Source organism: Diaporthe batatas, assembly GCF_019321695.1.
Source record: "Diaporthe batatas strain CRI 302-4 chromosome Unknown Contig00001, whole genome shotgun sequence".
Taxonomy (NCBI): Eukaryota; Fungi; Ascomycota; class Sordariomycetes; order Diaporthales; family Diaporthaceae; genus Diaporthe; species Diaporthe batatas.
The window spans coordinates 83,980-99,434 of NW_025408548.1; the positions used below are offsets into that span (position 1 = coordinate 83,980).

At 55.6% G+C, this 15,455-nt stretch overlaps 5 protein-coding genes across 5 annotated transcripts; 1 reads left to right on the forward strand and 4 right to left on the reverse strand.

Moving 5' to 3' along the window:
* Nucleotides 1–681: 681 nt before the first annotated feature.
* KVR01_000050 (uncharacterized protein) lies at nt 682–2,319 on the reverse strand (the record flags this gene model as incomplete). Its single annotated transcript, XM_044792536.1, has 2 exons — nt 682–891; nt 952–2,319. The coding sequence occupies 2 exons, from the start codon at nt 2,317–2,319 to the stop codon at nt 682–684; spliced, it is 1,578 nt and encodes a 525-aa protein (XP_044649999.1).
* Nucleotides 2,320–3,884: 1,565 nt separating this feature from the next.
* Nucleotides 3,885–6,084, reverse strand: KVR01_000982 (uncharacterized protein; the record flags this gene model as incomplete). The annotated part of the gene is made up of 7 exons (XM_044781300.1): nt 3,885–4,303; nt 4,425–4,685; nt 4,748–4,954; nt 5,037–5,121; nt 5,211–5,284; nt 5,374–5,683; nt 6,049–6,084. 7 exons carry the CDS (start codon nt 6,082–6,084, stop codon nt 3,885–3,887), a joined length of 1,392 nt encoding a protein of 463 aa, XP_044650931.1.
* A 1,142-nt stretch (nt 6,085–7,226) lies between these two features.
* KVR01_000242 (uncharacterized protein) lies at nt 7,227–9,108 on the forward strand. The gene is made up of 2 exons (XM_044790723.1): nt 7,227–8,106; nt 8,166–9,108. The coding sequence occupies exons 1-2, from the start codon at nt 7,836–7,838 to the stop codon at nt 8,936–8,938; spliced, it is 1,044 nt and encodes a 347-aa protein (XP_044650191.1). The 5' UTR covers nt 7,227–7,835; the 3' UTR covers nt 8,939–9,108.
* Nucleotides 9,109–12,449: 3,341 nt separating this feature from the next.
* Nucleotides 12,450–13,427, reverse strand: KVR01_000023 (uncharacterized protein; the record flags this gene model as incomplete). Its single annotated transcript, XM_044785535.1, has 2 exons — nt 12,450–13,050; nt 13,180–13,427. The coding sequence occupies 2 exons, from the start codon at nt 13,425–13,427 to the stop codon at nt 12,450–12,452; spliced, it is 849 nt and encodes a 282-aa protein (XP_044649972.1).
* Nucleotides 13,428–13,567: 140 nt separating this feature from the next.
* Nucleotides 13,568–14,773, reverse strand: KVR01_000297 (uncharacterized protein; the record flags this gene model as incomplete). The annotated part of the gene is made up of 1 exon (XM_044788137.1): nt 13,568–14,773. The coding sequence occupies one exon, from the start codon at nt 14,771–14,773 to the stop codon at nt 13,568–13,570; it is 1,206 nt and encodes a 401-aa protein (XP_044650246.1).
* Between the last annotated feature and the right edge of the window lie 682 nt (nt 14,774–15,455).

Here is a 15,455-nt window from a genome sequence, read left to right on the forward strand (position 1 = left end):
TCTGGCAACAGTCTTCTTCGAGACCCGGCACCGGGCTGAGGCTGCGTACCCACAGACTCACTGTGCTTTTTCATTCACTGGTATCGGATTGTGGTTTTTCAAACATCAGGTCTTTGAGCATTTACTACTGTGTGAAGGGATCGCAAATGCCTTCGGATTTGGGAATGTATACGGATTAGGGTTAGCCCTTCTTCAAGACTATCAAGTATCTACCAAGGTAATTGTGCGCAATATCCTACGAGATGATAGCATTTGACATATAGGGGACGGTGGCGGGTTTCGTTATTTGATATGTACCGTGGATAAGAGTGTCCTCCATTTTGTTCCATATACAGTTTGACTCTATCTCGAGATTGACAGTCTTAATTGCATGTCTTCTTATTATCAGATCCTTGTCAGATCTTGATATTCTCTCGGTGAGCGGCTCGTACCAGACTAGATGCAATATCCTTCCCATAAACGCCAGAAACAACTCGGACCTCTTTAGAAGAAGCAGGGTCACAAGCGCTGGGAGAGTGAAGCAATGATCACATTACAAGTTACTTAACAGTTAGCGTCAAATACCCAGTCACTTGATGTCTCACGAATGAACCACACATGCAAGCAGGAGTCTCCCATATCGTATCAATGCCATCATGAACATCCAACGTGCAAGAAATCCTGGCTTCCTGGCTATGATGCTCATTTATACAAAACAGGTGGCCTCTTGGGCAATTCAGGCTTCCAGTCCTCCTCATCACTGCTATCATTACCGTCCACCACACGATCCTCCTCCTCCTCCTCACTAGCTTTCCTAGGATTCTTCATATACTTCCTGGCCCAGCCATCCCACGACTTAGCAGCCCTATTCGTCGCCTCCCTCAGGTCCTCCGTGACCTTCCGGATCTGCCACTGTCCAGAATTCAGCTTCCACTCAAACTCTTCGAATGAACGAAAGGGAAAAGAACTTACAGCAACATCTTCCTCGGCATCCGGCACCTCCCGGTGCTCCGGCGACCACCCCATGCTCGCGAGCACCTCAGCCTCCCCGGGGACGTAGCCCCCCAGACTGGGGAACGCGTCCGGGTTGCGCTTGTGGCAGGCCTCCTCGACGTAGCGCCTCATGAGGTCCATCGCCGGGCTGGGCTGGAACACCATCTGGATCGTCTTGTCCTGATCCTTGTCTCCGTGCTTCTTCTTCTCCTTGTTGCTAGTAGCTCCACCCTTCTCATCCCCCGTCCCCGTGTTGCCATTAACGGTATGCGACCTGCGGAGCATCACCGCGCCGTCGTGTTGTTGTCCCCCAACCTGACCCGGATAGGCAGGATGCCCATTTCCCTGCGCGGCGGCGCCGCCAGCAGCAGGCCTCAGCTTATCAACAACCCGGTTGGCAGTCATCCACGCACTGGCATTAACAGCCATCCACACCATATTGACCTCGCTCAGCCCCCCAAAGACAGGAATGACAAGGTCGATGGTAAACGTGATGGGCAGGAGCGCGGTGCCGATCCAAAAGTCCCGGCGGGTGCGGCTCTTGGTGCGGCTCAGCTCCCCCTTGACGTCGCGGAACATGTCGTCGGCAGACTGCAGCCGCCCCCCTCGGGCCTCGGGGTGGACCAGGACCAGGCTCGTCACGGACTTGCGCGGCACCCGCGAGAGGAAGGTGACGTCGGCGGGCTTGATGAGCGACAGGACCCAGACGGCCCCCCGGATGGACGCGCTGTGCACCCCGCCCAGCGAGACGACGCGCCCGTTGTAGGTCTTGGCCTTGCGGACCTCGTGCTGCCACCTGCGCACGGCCTTATCGCGCTTGCGCTCCTTGGTGTTCTTGTCGGCCGGCTTGAGCAGGTCTGCCCTGGGCGGCATGTACAGCATGTACCGCTGTGGGACGTCCTGTACGACTCCGTTCTTGAGCGGCTGGGGCAGCGGGATCATGTACGCCATGACTCGGGCCGTGTCGCGCGAATACCGGATGTCTGAGGAGGAGGAGGGCACGGCGCCTGACATGTGCGGTGTGTCTTGGGGTGGTGGTGGTCCTCGCGCTGATGCTGCTGGGGCCGCGAATGAGACCTGCTTGGGCGGCGGCGGTGTTCGAGACGGGGCTGCTACTGCTGCTGCTACTGCCCGGTTCTCCTCCTGTCTCTGGTCGTTCCACTCGGCCTGGAGTTTTCTTGCTAGTTTCTCGTCCTCGGTGGCGGACGGTGCTGACCCCGTGGCCTGGGGCGTGCTGTGATAGAGTTCTGCCTGACGTTGCTCCTCGTCTTCCCACTCGCTCTGCAACATTCTTGCGAGCTTCTCATCGTCTGCCGTCGACGGCAGATGCTCTTCAAATTTGGACATTGTGTGCCACAGGGTATCGTGATTCGAGGCACCCGGTGATATTTGTTCCTTTAGTCAGAATAGAACTGGGAATGTAAGTTACTCTTATTATTGCCGACCCAAACAAACCAAAATCTCAAGACAAAACTTCCGCAGTGACGCATAAAAGACAGTAAGGCAGGTTTATACCTAACCTCTTTTTAAACTCGTGTGTGCGGTCACTCCGCACTGCCTCGTCGTCAGCGCATTCGTCAACCTTTCTCGGCGGGTGGCGGTCCAAGGCTCTCTGCCAAGTAATTCATGCTGTCAAAGCCTCTGTGCTGTCCACGCGCCCTGGGCAGTTCCCTGTCAGCTAGTTCCTTGGGACTCAGCCACTATTCACTAACAATCAGTGTCATATATTTCGATTTATTCCACATCGCCCCATACGTACGTGCGTAGAGGCTGTGCGACCTGGCCACCACACACTTTATAGGGCGCTGGAAACCTGTGACGCGTAATGTGAGTCGCAAGAAAATAGCAGAGCGATGTGCAGCTCGGGCTAAAAGGTTCAGAACAGTGCCAGCCCGATAAGGCCTTTGAGTGAGTTAGTCGACATTTATAAGGCACCACGGAATGACTGTCATATGTTACCGAGTATGACGGTTTCTATTCATCAGTACACACATGACGGGTCAACGCCAACAACCGAAGAGGGGCCCCAGCTTAGCGTGTCGACCTGACTCAGCTCTCGAGCATGTGCATCGGAGTTGAGATAAATGACGGGCTTGCCTTTGAGGAACTCAGTCCGGCGGGCGGGCGGTCGAGGGAGACTTCGGGCCGCTGGATGACTCTGGGTTTCTCCTGAAACTACCCGTCTCCGCGACCATCCGGGCCGCCAATTTTCGGGGTCCTCAATCTTTGTCCGGCCCGGTCCAGCCAAGTCCAGCCATCGTATCACCACATCTGGATTCCCAAGTGGGATCTCTTCTTTTTTACATTTCTTCATTGTCCGCAACCCATAAAGCGGCCGGTAAGGGGTGGGTAGGTAGGTAGGTTAAGAAAAGGGGATGGGGGTGTTGGGCGACTGTGGGGGTGGTGGGCATGGGGATATATGTGCTTCCGTTGTTTCCGCGCAAATTTCATTATGACAACAATGTCCTCCCCTCCTCCCTCCTTGCTCGCAGTTCCCTCTCCAACGCTGTTGCGCACGCCAGGGCAAACGTGCTATTTCGCGACCTCCACTCGTAGTTGCCTACAGGCTTTGGCAACAGCGCGAAGAACACAGTGCCCGCGCCGCCGTAAGCCAACACGGCACACACACACATGATACATGACTCCTCGCAATACAGACACCTGGCCGTCAAATGCAGTTGCTCTCCTCTCTCTGTCTTTCTTCTAATCCCGGGAAACCGCTCCAAAGTCGCTGAAAATCGCCCTCAGACTCCATCCGTCCGTTGTTCGCGTGACATTGTTGAAGTGGTATCGTCGAGGTGGTAGGCTGCGCAACCCGTCCGTCACAGTGACATGGCGATGCGGCCTTGTGGCGGCAGCCCACACAGCCATGGTATATTGGCCTTCTCGGGCTGCTAGCGAAGGGCCACGCACTAGGTCTCCTTCTTCGCAGCAGCCTGGGAATCCTTCTCGCCCTCCTTGGCGGCCGCCTCCGAGCCGGAGCTGGCCTCAGTGGCGTTGGCGCTTCCGCTCGCCTTCTGGTTCAGGTCGAATTTGGGGTCGAGCTTCTCAGGTGTGACAGGGCTGCCGATGACCTCGTGGCCGTTCTCGTCGGCGGACGTGGACTTCTTGGACACCTGGCTGGCCAGGTCCTTGTCCTCTTCAGAGTTGTCGAACATCTCGGTATCGTCTGAGTCGGTCAGCACTTCCGTGCCATCGCCGAGGAAGATAACTCGGCCGCGGTAGCCGCCAATGCCAAAAGACTTGCCCTTGTTAGAAGACTCGTTATCGTAGTCATTGCCACTGTCATTGTCATCAAAGTTGTGGTGGACACCAGGGCCTCTAAACTCGGCTGTTGGGACCGGGCGAAAGCGTCAGTACGGATGCTCATATCAGCCTCAGGCGTTGTCGCCGCAGGGAACTGCAGTGACAACTAGGGGCAGCACTCGTGTCCCGCATGGGCAGTTACATACCGTACTCGGGGGGAGCGCAGGGTCCATCGCCGTTAGCGACACGCTTGGCGACCTCCTCGTACCACTCCTCCTTAGTCCGGCCCCGCAGGAAGCCGATAATGATCATGGTCATGTTGTCACATCCGACACCACCGGTCTCCGAGTTGGAGGCGAGACAGTTGTCCATCATGTTCTCACAGATCTTGTCCAGATCTTGCTTGGCAGCGATGCCACGGCGCACAAACTCGGTGACAGCTTGGGAGGACTGGCAATCCCAGATACCTGGTTATGACGCGCGTCAGTATGCATGACCAGGGTGCGACAGACGCAAGCAATAACCATACCGTCACATGCGATCACCAAAAACTCGTCGTCGTCGGAGAGGTCGTGGACCACGACGTCGGGGTATGCGGTGACGATCTGCTGCTCGGGAGCGAGCTCGGCGCTCTTCTTGAACTCAAAGTCGCCGATCGCTCTGGACAGGGCGAGGTTGCCGTTGACACGTCCAAAGTCGACAAAACCACCCGCGGCGGTAATTCGTGCCTTCTCGCCTGGGAACACAAAACAAGGTCAGAAGATCATGTGCGTTTGCGGCGCGGTGCGGCGCAGTGAGCGGTCAAGGGTCTAGCATACCTTCATTTTGAGGCTTGTGGTCGAAAGATAGCGGCTTCGCGCGGCCCTTGACACCCAGGACACTCCTGGAATCGCCGGCATTGGCCTATGGGCAGGCGTCAGTCAGTTCAGCACGAGATGAGCCCGTCGGGGGGCCGGGGATGGGGCCGGGGATGGGGCCGGGGAGGTACTCACAACGTAGATCTTGTCGTCGGTAAGCAAACCGACACAGGCTGTGCAGCCAGAAACCTCCTCCTCATATTTGGGGTCTGCTCGAGGGAAATAAAAACGAATTTGTCAGCCCACGTGCGCCCCTGCTGGGAGGGGGGAAAGATGCCAGTCAAAGACAAGGCCGTACCGTTGAGTATTGCGCGGTCGGTGGCAAGGAAACCATCCTTGAGCGCCTGCTCATAGTTGCCCGCCTTGAACGTATCCTGCTTTGCGATGATGTTGTGGATGTTGTCGCCGGTGAATAGTGCAACCTTGTCACCGCCGTGACCGTCGAAGACGCCGAAGAAGGACAGGCGTTGGGGGTGGTTCTTTGAGGCTTCGGCGTTGTTGGCGAGGAGATCTAGGACGGTGGTGTGGGCATCCTCCATGCTAATGCGCCAGCCTTGCATGGCCGAGACGCCGTAGATGAGCCTGTTGTCCTGGCCATTCTCGGATGTCTAGAGCGGGCGAGGCGGTGGTGTCAGCAGGGCGCGAGAGTCAGGGAAGATCAGGACAAGAGAAGATCGTGGAGTATGAGCCTGTCGGGACATGTGGTTTTTTCCCAAGAAACCCGAAGAGTAGACAGGTGAGGTCGTCGCCCCGACAAGAACAGCATCGTCATCGCAGAACGGCCACGACAAATGCCACGGCGGCTAGACTGAAGCTTCGCGATCGCCGAACACGGGCCCATCCTGGCAGACAGGCAGACGAAGAGGCTGGGCAGTGACAGGACTGGACTGGGCCCGACTGGACTGGGATCGGGGAACGGAAACTGGGATCGAAGGATTGGGATCGACTGGTTCTGGAGGGGCGCGAAACTGACCTTCTCGACAACGGGCTCACTGAGAGTCTGACCCATGGCGCAAGAGACGTGTGTGGGCGGGAATGGACTGGCCGATGGGTGGGAGAGGACGTAGACGGAGGAGGGTGGGCGGCGGCGGTGGTGGTTGAGGTTGAGGTTGTGGTGGTGGTGGTGTTGGGTGTTTGAGGCAATGCAAGGCAAGGCAAAGACCAGGCCAGGGCGGGCGGAGGCAAGAAGGTGGAGGAGGAGTGGAGGGGGGTGGGCGTATGCGGAGCAGGGTAAGGCGCAGGGTAGGTGCTAGAGGTACTGGAGGTACTGGAGACTCTAGCAGGCCCAGGTCAGGTCAGGTCAAGCAAGTCAGGGCAAGACGAGACTTGGGGCAGGGCAGACAGAGCTGAGGTCGAGGTTTGGGCAGGTTGATTTTTTGGTAGCCAGCAGGGCAGAGAGAGGCTACGGCGGGGTACAGGGAAGAGGGAGGGACGTGTGTGGATTGGCAATTGCGAAAATGGAAATGGGATTGTGAGAGTTGATAGTGACCAAACGCCCAAAGTCAGAGTTTTCCCGCCTTCTTTTCCCCCTTCAGACACGGCCACATGGACAGGACACACAAGCAGAAGGGACTGAGGGACTGAGGGACCAGCAAGAGTGCGGGGCGGGTGGCCAACCCCAAGTACCAGGTACCCTGCTAGCCAGCCCAGCCTGGCCTCGACCACCGATACCACCGACCACCGGCCACCGACCAGCAACAATGACAATGACGTGCAAGCAGCCAGAAGCCAGGTGCTCTAGGTGGTCTGGTGTCCACAGTATACAACCGCGGTAGGCTTTGGGGGCCCAAGCTCAAGCTGAAGGGCTGAGGACCACCTGTATGCTTCTGGTTACAGCACAGCAGAGCGGGGTACCCGGCCTGTACGTACAGCAGGACCCCAGGGCCAGCCCAGTGCAGAAGGGAGGGAGGGAGCTATGGTCACCCAGCTTGCCAGCATCTGGCAGCATCTCAGCGTCTGGGCAGAATCTGGCCCGTGCTCCCGAACCCGACAGGTGTGGGGCTGCTGCTTCTGGGGCTGGACCCTTGGCCATTTCTTCCTTGGCCTCCTTCCTTGCGTGCTTGCGTGCTTGTGCTTCTACAAGTATGCGGCAGTACCAGAGTCAAATGACGTATTGGTACCATCAACCTCTGTTTAACCGCAGCAGATGCACTGCACCCTGCTGTTTTGGGCAGACGAGCACATGATACGCAGTACGCTCCTTTATTTGCATGGTATCAGCAGCCACCGTTTATGTACGCATACAGAACAAACACAGGTCAACATGCCAGTGCTTCTCTGTCTTGTACCACTCTCTGCCCGTCCACGTTGATCCCATCTTCACCTTATAATTCTCATAATGTAGATCATATGTGGTTTTATAATCAGACAGTACCAGACTTATACACTCATGGGGTGAAACACACTGCCGACTGCAACAGCGATCCATGTCGGGTGGGCCGGCCTGCTGCTCCTCAAGCCCGGCCGGGATCGTCACCGCCACGGCAACGGGACCTCGGCGCAGATTCGGATACTGACGACAATGACTACCTCCCACACGTACCACGTACCCAGGCACCACACTCAAGAGCTTGGGTGAGAACAACTATCACGGTGACCTTCTCCTCTCAGGCTCGGGTTTCAGGACTCTTCCTCCTCCTCGGCTGCCCAGGTGTCCTTTAGAAAACCCACCCGAAGCATAACTAGTCATCCGCCGTCCTGCACCGGGCCCATCGCCGTCCCTCGCTGCACACACCAGCCCAGCACAGCCCAGCAATCACGATGGCGGAAAAGGAGACCCCAAACCCCATGGAGGGACTGCCAGATCCCCCCGCCGTCTCCGTCAAGACCCTCGCCGTCACCGGCATCATGGTCGACGTCTACGGCCTCGACGAGCTGCCCTCCGGCCTCACCCATGTCTCAGTCCTCTGGTTGCACAACCCCCGTCTGGGCACCAAGGCAAGGATGGCACCCATGGCCCACCGTGCCGTCGGCGAGTACAACGCAACCAAGCAGCCCTCAAGCACACGGGGCCTCATTGCTGCTGCTTTTGGTGAGACCAGTACTTGCCTGGCTTGACTGACTGGCTTGACTGACTTTGAACCGTCCCAGACCAGCGCAACCACGGCACCCGCGAGGTTCACCCCCTCGCCAACCAATCCTGGAAAAAGGATAACCCCTACCACGCCCAGGACATGGTGGGCATCATCTCAGGCACCGTCGTCGACACCAGCCTGCTCATAGACGCCCTGCCCGCCTACCTCTTCCTCGAGTCGTGCCCCTCCCCTCCCGTCTTCGACCAGCACGTCTGCCTCGGCGTCTCGCTCGGCGGCCACTCCACCTGGCAGGCCCTCTTCGCCGAGCCCCGCATCACCGCCGGAGTCAGCATCATCGGCTGCCCGGATTTCCAGCTGCTGATGAAGGACCGCGCCCGCCTCTCCAAGCTGCCCACCTACGACAGGTCCGCCGCCGGCGCCGGCTTCCTCGGCAGTCGCGACTTCCCGCCCGGCCTCGTCGCCCAGTGCGCCCGCTTCGACCCCAAGGGCATCCTGTTCGGCGCTGGCGAGGTGGCCGAGGCGCCCGACGCGGCCGAGCAGGCCCGCCTCAGGCCCATCCTGGACGCCCGCGTCAGGGGCAAGAAGCTGCTCATGTGCACTGGCGGGGACGACAAGCTCGTGCCCTGGCGGTGCTCCGAGCCTTTCACCAGGTTTTTCACCGGCGCCGCTGACGGCTGGTACAAGGACTCCGGCCTGGTTGCCGACAACAGGGTGTACGCCGGCGTGGGCCACGAGTGCAGTCCTGGGATGGTGGTTGACGCTGTGCGCTTTGTATGTGACGTGGTAAAGAGTGCGCGTACTGAAGGCCCAGCTGTTTCGAGGATCTGAGAGGTCTGGAATTTCTGGCGGGCACGGTGGGGGGGGGGCATTGGGTTCACTCACAGTGTATCTATTGTTTCCACATTGTCTGGATAGCACCGTGCATCCTTCAAGTCAGTCAGTCAGTCAGTCTTCAGCCTAGCATAAACAGATCAGATCTTAGTTGGCATTGAAACGCCTGAATGCGAAAATAACTACACCTGTTATTTAAGTTGAGCTATCTGGGCTTGATTTTATGGTCTAGCAAGTGATTCAATATCTTTAGACAACCCAGAAGTTGGAACCACATGGATCCTGTCACTGGAATTCCTGAAGGCCCTGGAACAGAGCGTTGGGTCATCGCCACTCAGTGATGAAAAGAGCTGGCCGAAGACACAAGGGTAAATGTGAAGTCACCCTGTTCTCATTCCGGCAACTGGTTTCGCTTGCATCCCGCATTCGCCCAAAGACATATACGCCCCCCCCCCTTATACCTAGGTAGCAATGCTGATCGGAATCTCGGTTCGGTTGGTCCAAGTACCTCGTCCAAGACCCCACTAAAAGCTTCATCGAGGTGTCTAGTAGTAGCCTGGTTAATGTATGCGTCGTCCCGTCGGCCGTGACCTCGAAAAATTCGGGTAGGTCCTCTAACAAGCCTCGTGACAGCCGCACGACAAGGCTAGAGAGAGACACTCCGACGGCGCCATCGACTAGAAGCCTTAGAAGCTGACAGTCATATGCTGGAGACCCAAAATTGCCTCGAGATGGTCCCAACTAGTATATAAGATGTAATAATCCCACATGGGTAGTCCCAGCCAAGTACCTTTCTCTTCATCAGCATATCGAGAAAAGATGCTAATGTCGCGGATCTCTTCTCAATTTTCGTTACTGTTCCGGTCCGCCCTCTTGAAAGCACATGAAAATGCTACAAAAGTACTGGCCCTGGTCCAGGCGCAAGTCCAAACGCCACGGCAACGAGGTCGCAGATATGAATAACAGGCCACCGCCATACGTTGACAACCGAATCCTACTCACAGACCCAACCACAAGGTCACGGCCACATGCGATAGATCCTCACCAGGATGCTATTGTAAGTAACGCAAACATCGCGTGTAGCTGGTCTGCTGAGGCCATCACTGCACGCGCACTGGCCGAGAACCCGGAGTCAGCCATTGCCATGGCCAATGCACTAGAGCGTATCAAGGAAGCAGTCACGAATATACTTGCTGCTCGCGGCGTGCCTTCCAACTCGCCGACGGCCGCCGAGATCTGGGGTCATGTTTTTGACAAAACAACTCGCAAGGCTCGTAAGGTTGCTGATCGGCTGGGCAAGCCTGGCTACGCTGGCCAAGAGGCGTCGCGCATTGAAGCCTTGTTGGCAAGTGGGGGCGCTGATGCCATGGCAATTCAACACTGCAGGAGCAAGGGGATTAGAGTTGCGACTTAGGAACCTACAGCCAAGGGAATTGCCAGTGGCCACAAGAAGTCACCTGCGCCTGCCACTCCTTCGTCCCCTGGATTCCCGCAACACATTGCATCTGAGGTCTCCTCCAGCTGGGCAATGTTTTCTCTTCACAACACCAAATCGCCAACTTTGACCATTCCAGATGTATGCGTGTGTCTCGAAGATCTCTCTGTGTGTCTCGACAAGCTCTTCACGCCGACGTGTTGTGCCTTTCGACGTGGGGTGTTAGGCCTTCTGCAATATTTGGAAACTCTGGCACTTCTTCCCAGGCATTTAATGACTCGGGATGGTCTTCTTTCTTTCTTGAATGTTGACAGTAGGATAAATAATCAACCGATCAAACTGGATCAAATCACAGCAAGACATTTGCGATTGCCTCAATTCCTCTCCAAGTGAAGAACCTTGTAATAACTAGAGCTTCTTCCCCGTCAACAAGATGGATTCTGAGGCCCCTTCGGGGCCCCAGTCAGATGAAAAAGCCTAAGATACTGCCAATAGCACCCATCATGTTACGACTATTGTTATCGACACTGTGTTCTTTCTAAGCGCTGGGTCTTGAGTGCTTACTACCGTATGAAGGCGCTATGTATGTCCTCGGACGTATACGGAATAGAAGCGAAACCATATAAAGTATATGTAGTAGCTTGCAAAAGTAGTGGACATAAAAGACTCAGTATCTTTGTGAAAAGGAAATGTATTTCTGATAGAAATGTAGAGTATGATACGTCTAGGTATGAGGTCCCAGCCTCGTGACAGCCGCAAGAACAACTTAGAAGGCTATAGAAAAGAGATCGGAGATTCGCACCGAGAAAAACGGAGGGTACACCGGTAAATACCCTTTTTAAGCCTTTTTAAAGTTGTTTATTAATATATATATAAATATAATCTCTTTTTATAATAATTCTATTTTTTAAGTATTTAAATATATAAAAATTAAAGTTCTTAAAAATTATACTTATATTTTTATATAAACTTTTAATTAATAAATACTAATTATATTATAAGCTTATAACTTAGTTTTTAATAAACTTTTAAAGATTTAAAAATTATACTTAAATCCGTTATTTTATTAAGTATATTTTGATATTTAATTTTATACTTAGAAAAAAATCTAATTTAAAGTTAAAAGAAAAAGTTATAATATAATCTTTTTTAAAAATAATATAAAATTTACTATTATTTATTAAATATTAACTTTATAATTATTATTATAGACTTATATTTTATATTATATTATAGTAGAAATTTAAAGGATATTTAATATATATAATTTATATATTATCTTTTTAGATTAGGGTAGTAATTAAATTATATATGTATCTTAGGAACCGGTGTACTCTCCGTTTTTTTCGGTGCGAATCTCCGATCTCATAGAAAATCACCCCAGACGGCGCCGTCGAGTCGACGGCGTCGACTAGAAACCCTAAGTAGCCAGCGAAGCAGTCATACGGCGGAGACCAAAATTAGTCTCGAAACGGCCCCAATATGAGATATAACAAACCCATGTGGAAAGTCCCAGCCAAGAACTTTTCTCCTCACATCCATTCCTCACCTCATTTTTACTGTCCTGTCGCCCAATTCAAAGCGCACGAAAATGCCCCGAAATTTCCGTCTTTGGTTCAGGCGCAAGTCCAAACGCCGCGATAGTGAGATCACAGACACAAACAATCCTACTCCGCCGCCATATGTTGACGACCGAACCCTGCACCAGCGGAGCCAGCAGAACCAGCAGCTAAGCGTGGCAGAGATGCTGAGAGTCTTGCACGACCGGGCGGGGCCTGGTATCACGAACCGTGACCTTCAGATGGTGGTGCTCGGCGCCGATCTCTCTGCCACTCAGTCAAGCGCAGCAGGGACGTTTAGAGCCTTCCGCAACCGGGCATGGCATGATCTCACGGGGCGTGACCTTGATATGGTGACTCTCGGCGCCAATCTTGCTGCGAGTGTCAGGAGGGCCGAGACGAGCACATCGCGTTTATTAATCTCCTAATCATCCGAGTTCGGGTTACACTCGCCTAGGCTCAAGTCAGGTCTACTAGAATGACAAGTCGGAATGCCAGCAAGCCATTAAGCAGCTTAGTCTCCCCCCCAAGGTCTGGGCCCCTCTTCCTCAAGCAGGAACTCCTCGCCATCCTCAAGGACCCTCGTCGCGACGCCACCCCGCCGCCTCTCATCCGCATCCACAAACAACCCCTGAGCCACACCCCACGGGTTCCGCCGGGCCCTCTTCGACTTGAGACTGTCCGACTGGCCCCTGGGATCCCTCAACCACTCAGAAACCGCCCTCTCCTCGCTGTCGACCACATCAGGTACCCCAGGCGGGTTGAGGCCGACGAAACGGACCCGGTCGAGGGGGAAGGCCAGGGCGCCGCAGTGCGCCTCGACGAGGCGGCGGCGCTTGAACGCGTGGGAGACGATGGTGAGGGAGACGGGCCACCGCGAGGTGCTGCGCCAGAAGTGGATGATGCTGAAGAGGATGTTCTGGTAGCTGTCCAGGGCGCGCTCCTCGCACTCGACGCGGGGGTGGAGAGGGATGGGGGATAGGGAATGTGAGTGAGGCGTGATGGGTGCTGGTGCAACAGGTGGTGGGTGGATTAGGCCCCAGTAGTTATTGGCGGCGGCGAGGTTGGCGTAGCTGCGGGCTTCTGAGATGGGAGTCGATGCGCTGGTCGGGCCGCTGAAGTGGGGGTTTCAATACTTAGCTAGGTATCTATCTACGCGGAGCCGGAAGACTTCCTGGTTGATGTCGGCCCGGCGAGACAGCAATCAAGTGTTCCGACGTCAAACATCGAGTTCGCGGACTCACCCTGAGAATACTAGCAGGGCTCGGTCGTCTTGGCCGAGGGCTTTGAGGCCAGCCTTGATATGTGCCGTGTACGTCGGCGTTTCACCCTTTTTCCAGTCTTCAATGACCCATTCCGCCTCGTCCAGGCCATTGGATGGACCTCCCGTCCAGATTGCGTGGCCGCAAACAACAATGAGGTGGCTTGGCAGTGGCATGTTCAAGAAGTGCCGCCAACTTGGTTGGATGGCGGGAGGCTGCAGGAAGGCCATGCTTGTCTCTTGAGCCGGGCCAACGTGGCCAATCAGAGTGGATCATGTGACAGGGTCCAAGACTGGGCCTTGGATGCACCGGTGCTCATGAGCTCGGGAGGGTTGGTGCGCGCCTCCGCCCTCAGCGAAAGAACCAGAAATCATTCTTGATCTCGTAGCCATCGCAACACATCAGAGACTAGATACAGGCTCCCAGCCACGACCACCGGGTTGCCTTGATCCAGGGCCGAGCTGAGAGTTGTGCTGATATCCGCCGTACCGTCGTGATTGTCCAAGGTTTTGGCGCCACACTGGCTGGCAGCGTCAAGAATCTCCTCGGGCTCTTGTGGCCTGACCCAAGGCATGCCATCCACGGGCCCAAAGCGAGTGGCTGTGGCGAGGTCACCTGGTTGGATTATGACTTCCAGAATCCCCTTCACATCCTTCCCCTGAGACGCCGCGAGCACCCATGTGATCGGTCGCCCGCGTGGCCGCAGATGTTTGTTGACATATGCGGCCAAGACCTCGGCGGACTGGACGTTGTGTGCGCCGTCCAACAGAACCTCTTTCCCGCCGGGCGGTATCTTGACTGTCTGTAGCCTGCCCGGCAGCGCGGTCTGTTTGATGGTAGGAAGCCACCGCTCGAGTGTCACGTCCTCGTCGGGGCATGCGCGCCTAAAAGCCTCCAGAGCATTGGCAATGTTCTGAATCTGGTGAGGCTCGAAGCCTGCCTGTGAGAGCGACGTTTTCAGGCTCGTCATCTCGGACGGGAAGACGGCCTCGGTCCCCACAGCCTTGGCATGTTCCTTGATGACCTGCAGGACAGACGGTTCATTGCTGTGGTCGACGATGCAAGGGACTTTCTCGCGCATGATGCCGGCCTTGGTGCGGGCGATCTCCTGGATGGTGTCGCCCAGGAGGAACTGGTGGTCCAGGCCGATCTTGGTGACGACGGTGACGGCCTTGTGGGCCATCGCGTTGGTGGCGTCCAGCTCGCCGCCCATGCCGACCTCGATGACACCAAACTCGACCCTCTCGCGCTCCATGATCTCGAATGCGGTGGCGGTCAGCAGCTCGAACTCGCTGGCACCGATGGCGTCCCTGCGGTCCCTCTCCTTGACCAGGCGCTCGGCGTCGAGGAACAGGTGCTCGTCGACGGGCTGCTCGTTGATGGTGATGCAGTCCCAGCGGTCGACAAAGTGTGGCGAGTTGAAGCGGGCGCAGGAGCGGCCGCTGGCGTGCAGCATGGCGGAGAGGTATGCGCATGTCGAGCCCTTGCCGTTGGTGCCGGCGACGTGGATGGCCTTCCACGACTGAGGCGTGTGCTGCAGGAGGCGTGTGATGCGGGAGAGGCCGAGTTCGATCATCTTGGAAGCTGGGGACGCTGATCCAGCCTCTTCTGCAGGGTTGCCTGCCACGACAAGAAGTGCTTATTAGTCTCGTGCTGGTTCTATATGTTGGCGAACGAGAGATGCACTCGAATTTTGTGACTGACGAACTGACTGATGGATGGATTCTCGGCCGGGGAGGTAGATAAGCTTTGGCGGGCAGATCCGACAGACAGGCAAGGGCTCGAGAGAGTGGATTCACGGCATGGTGGTTGTCAGTCCGGTAGAAAGATATGAATTCGGCGCAAGAGCAAGCAGTATCTCTTCTCTAGCTCTTCCTCATGTTTGCTGACTGACTGACTGGATGAATGACAGTCATGAGTATCCCGGGATTCGGTGCCCGTGCCAGTGCTCTTTGAGTTATGAGAGCAAAGTTGATAGACCAGGGTCACAGAGAGAGGTACGTACCTCCGTACTGCAGCTTGTTTGGGGGAGGCTAGGGTGGCACGGTGGACACCGTGGAGGGCACGGTGGATTGCTGCTGCTTGTTAATATGTTGGCAGGGTGTGCCACGTTGGCACTAACAGTGAGCAAATGTCTGGCCCCATGGCAACCGTCTTGCGATGCACCCCTTGTCGCACCGTCAGTTGCGGTTGCCCCCTGGGGTCCCAAATGCGCAATGCGCCATGCGCCATGCACTCTGCAGAGTCTCTGCTCATGC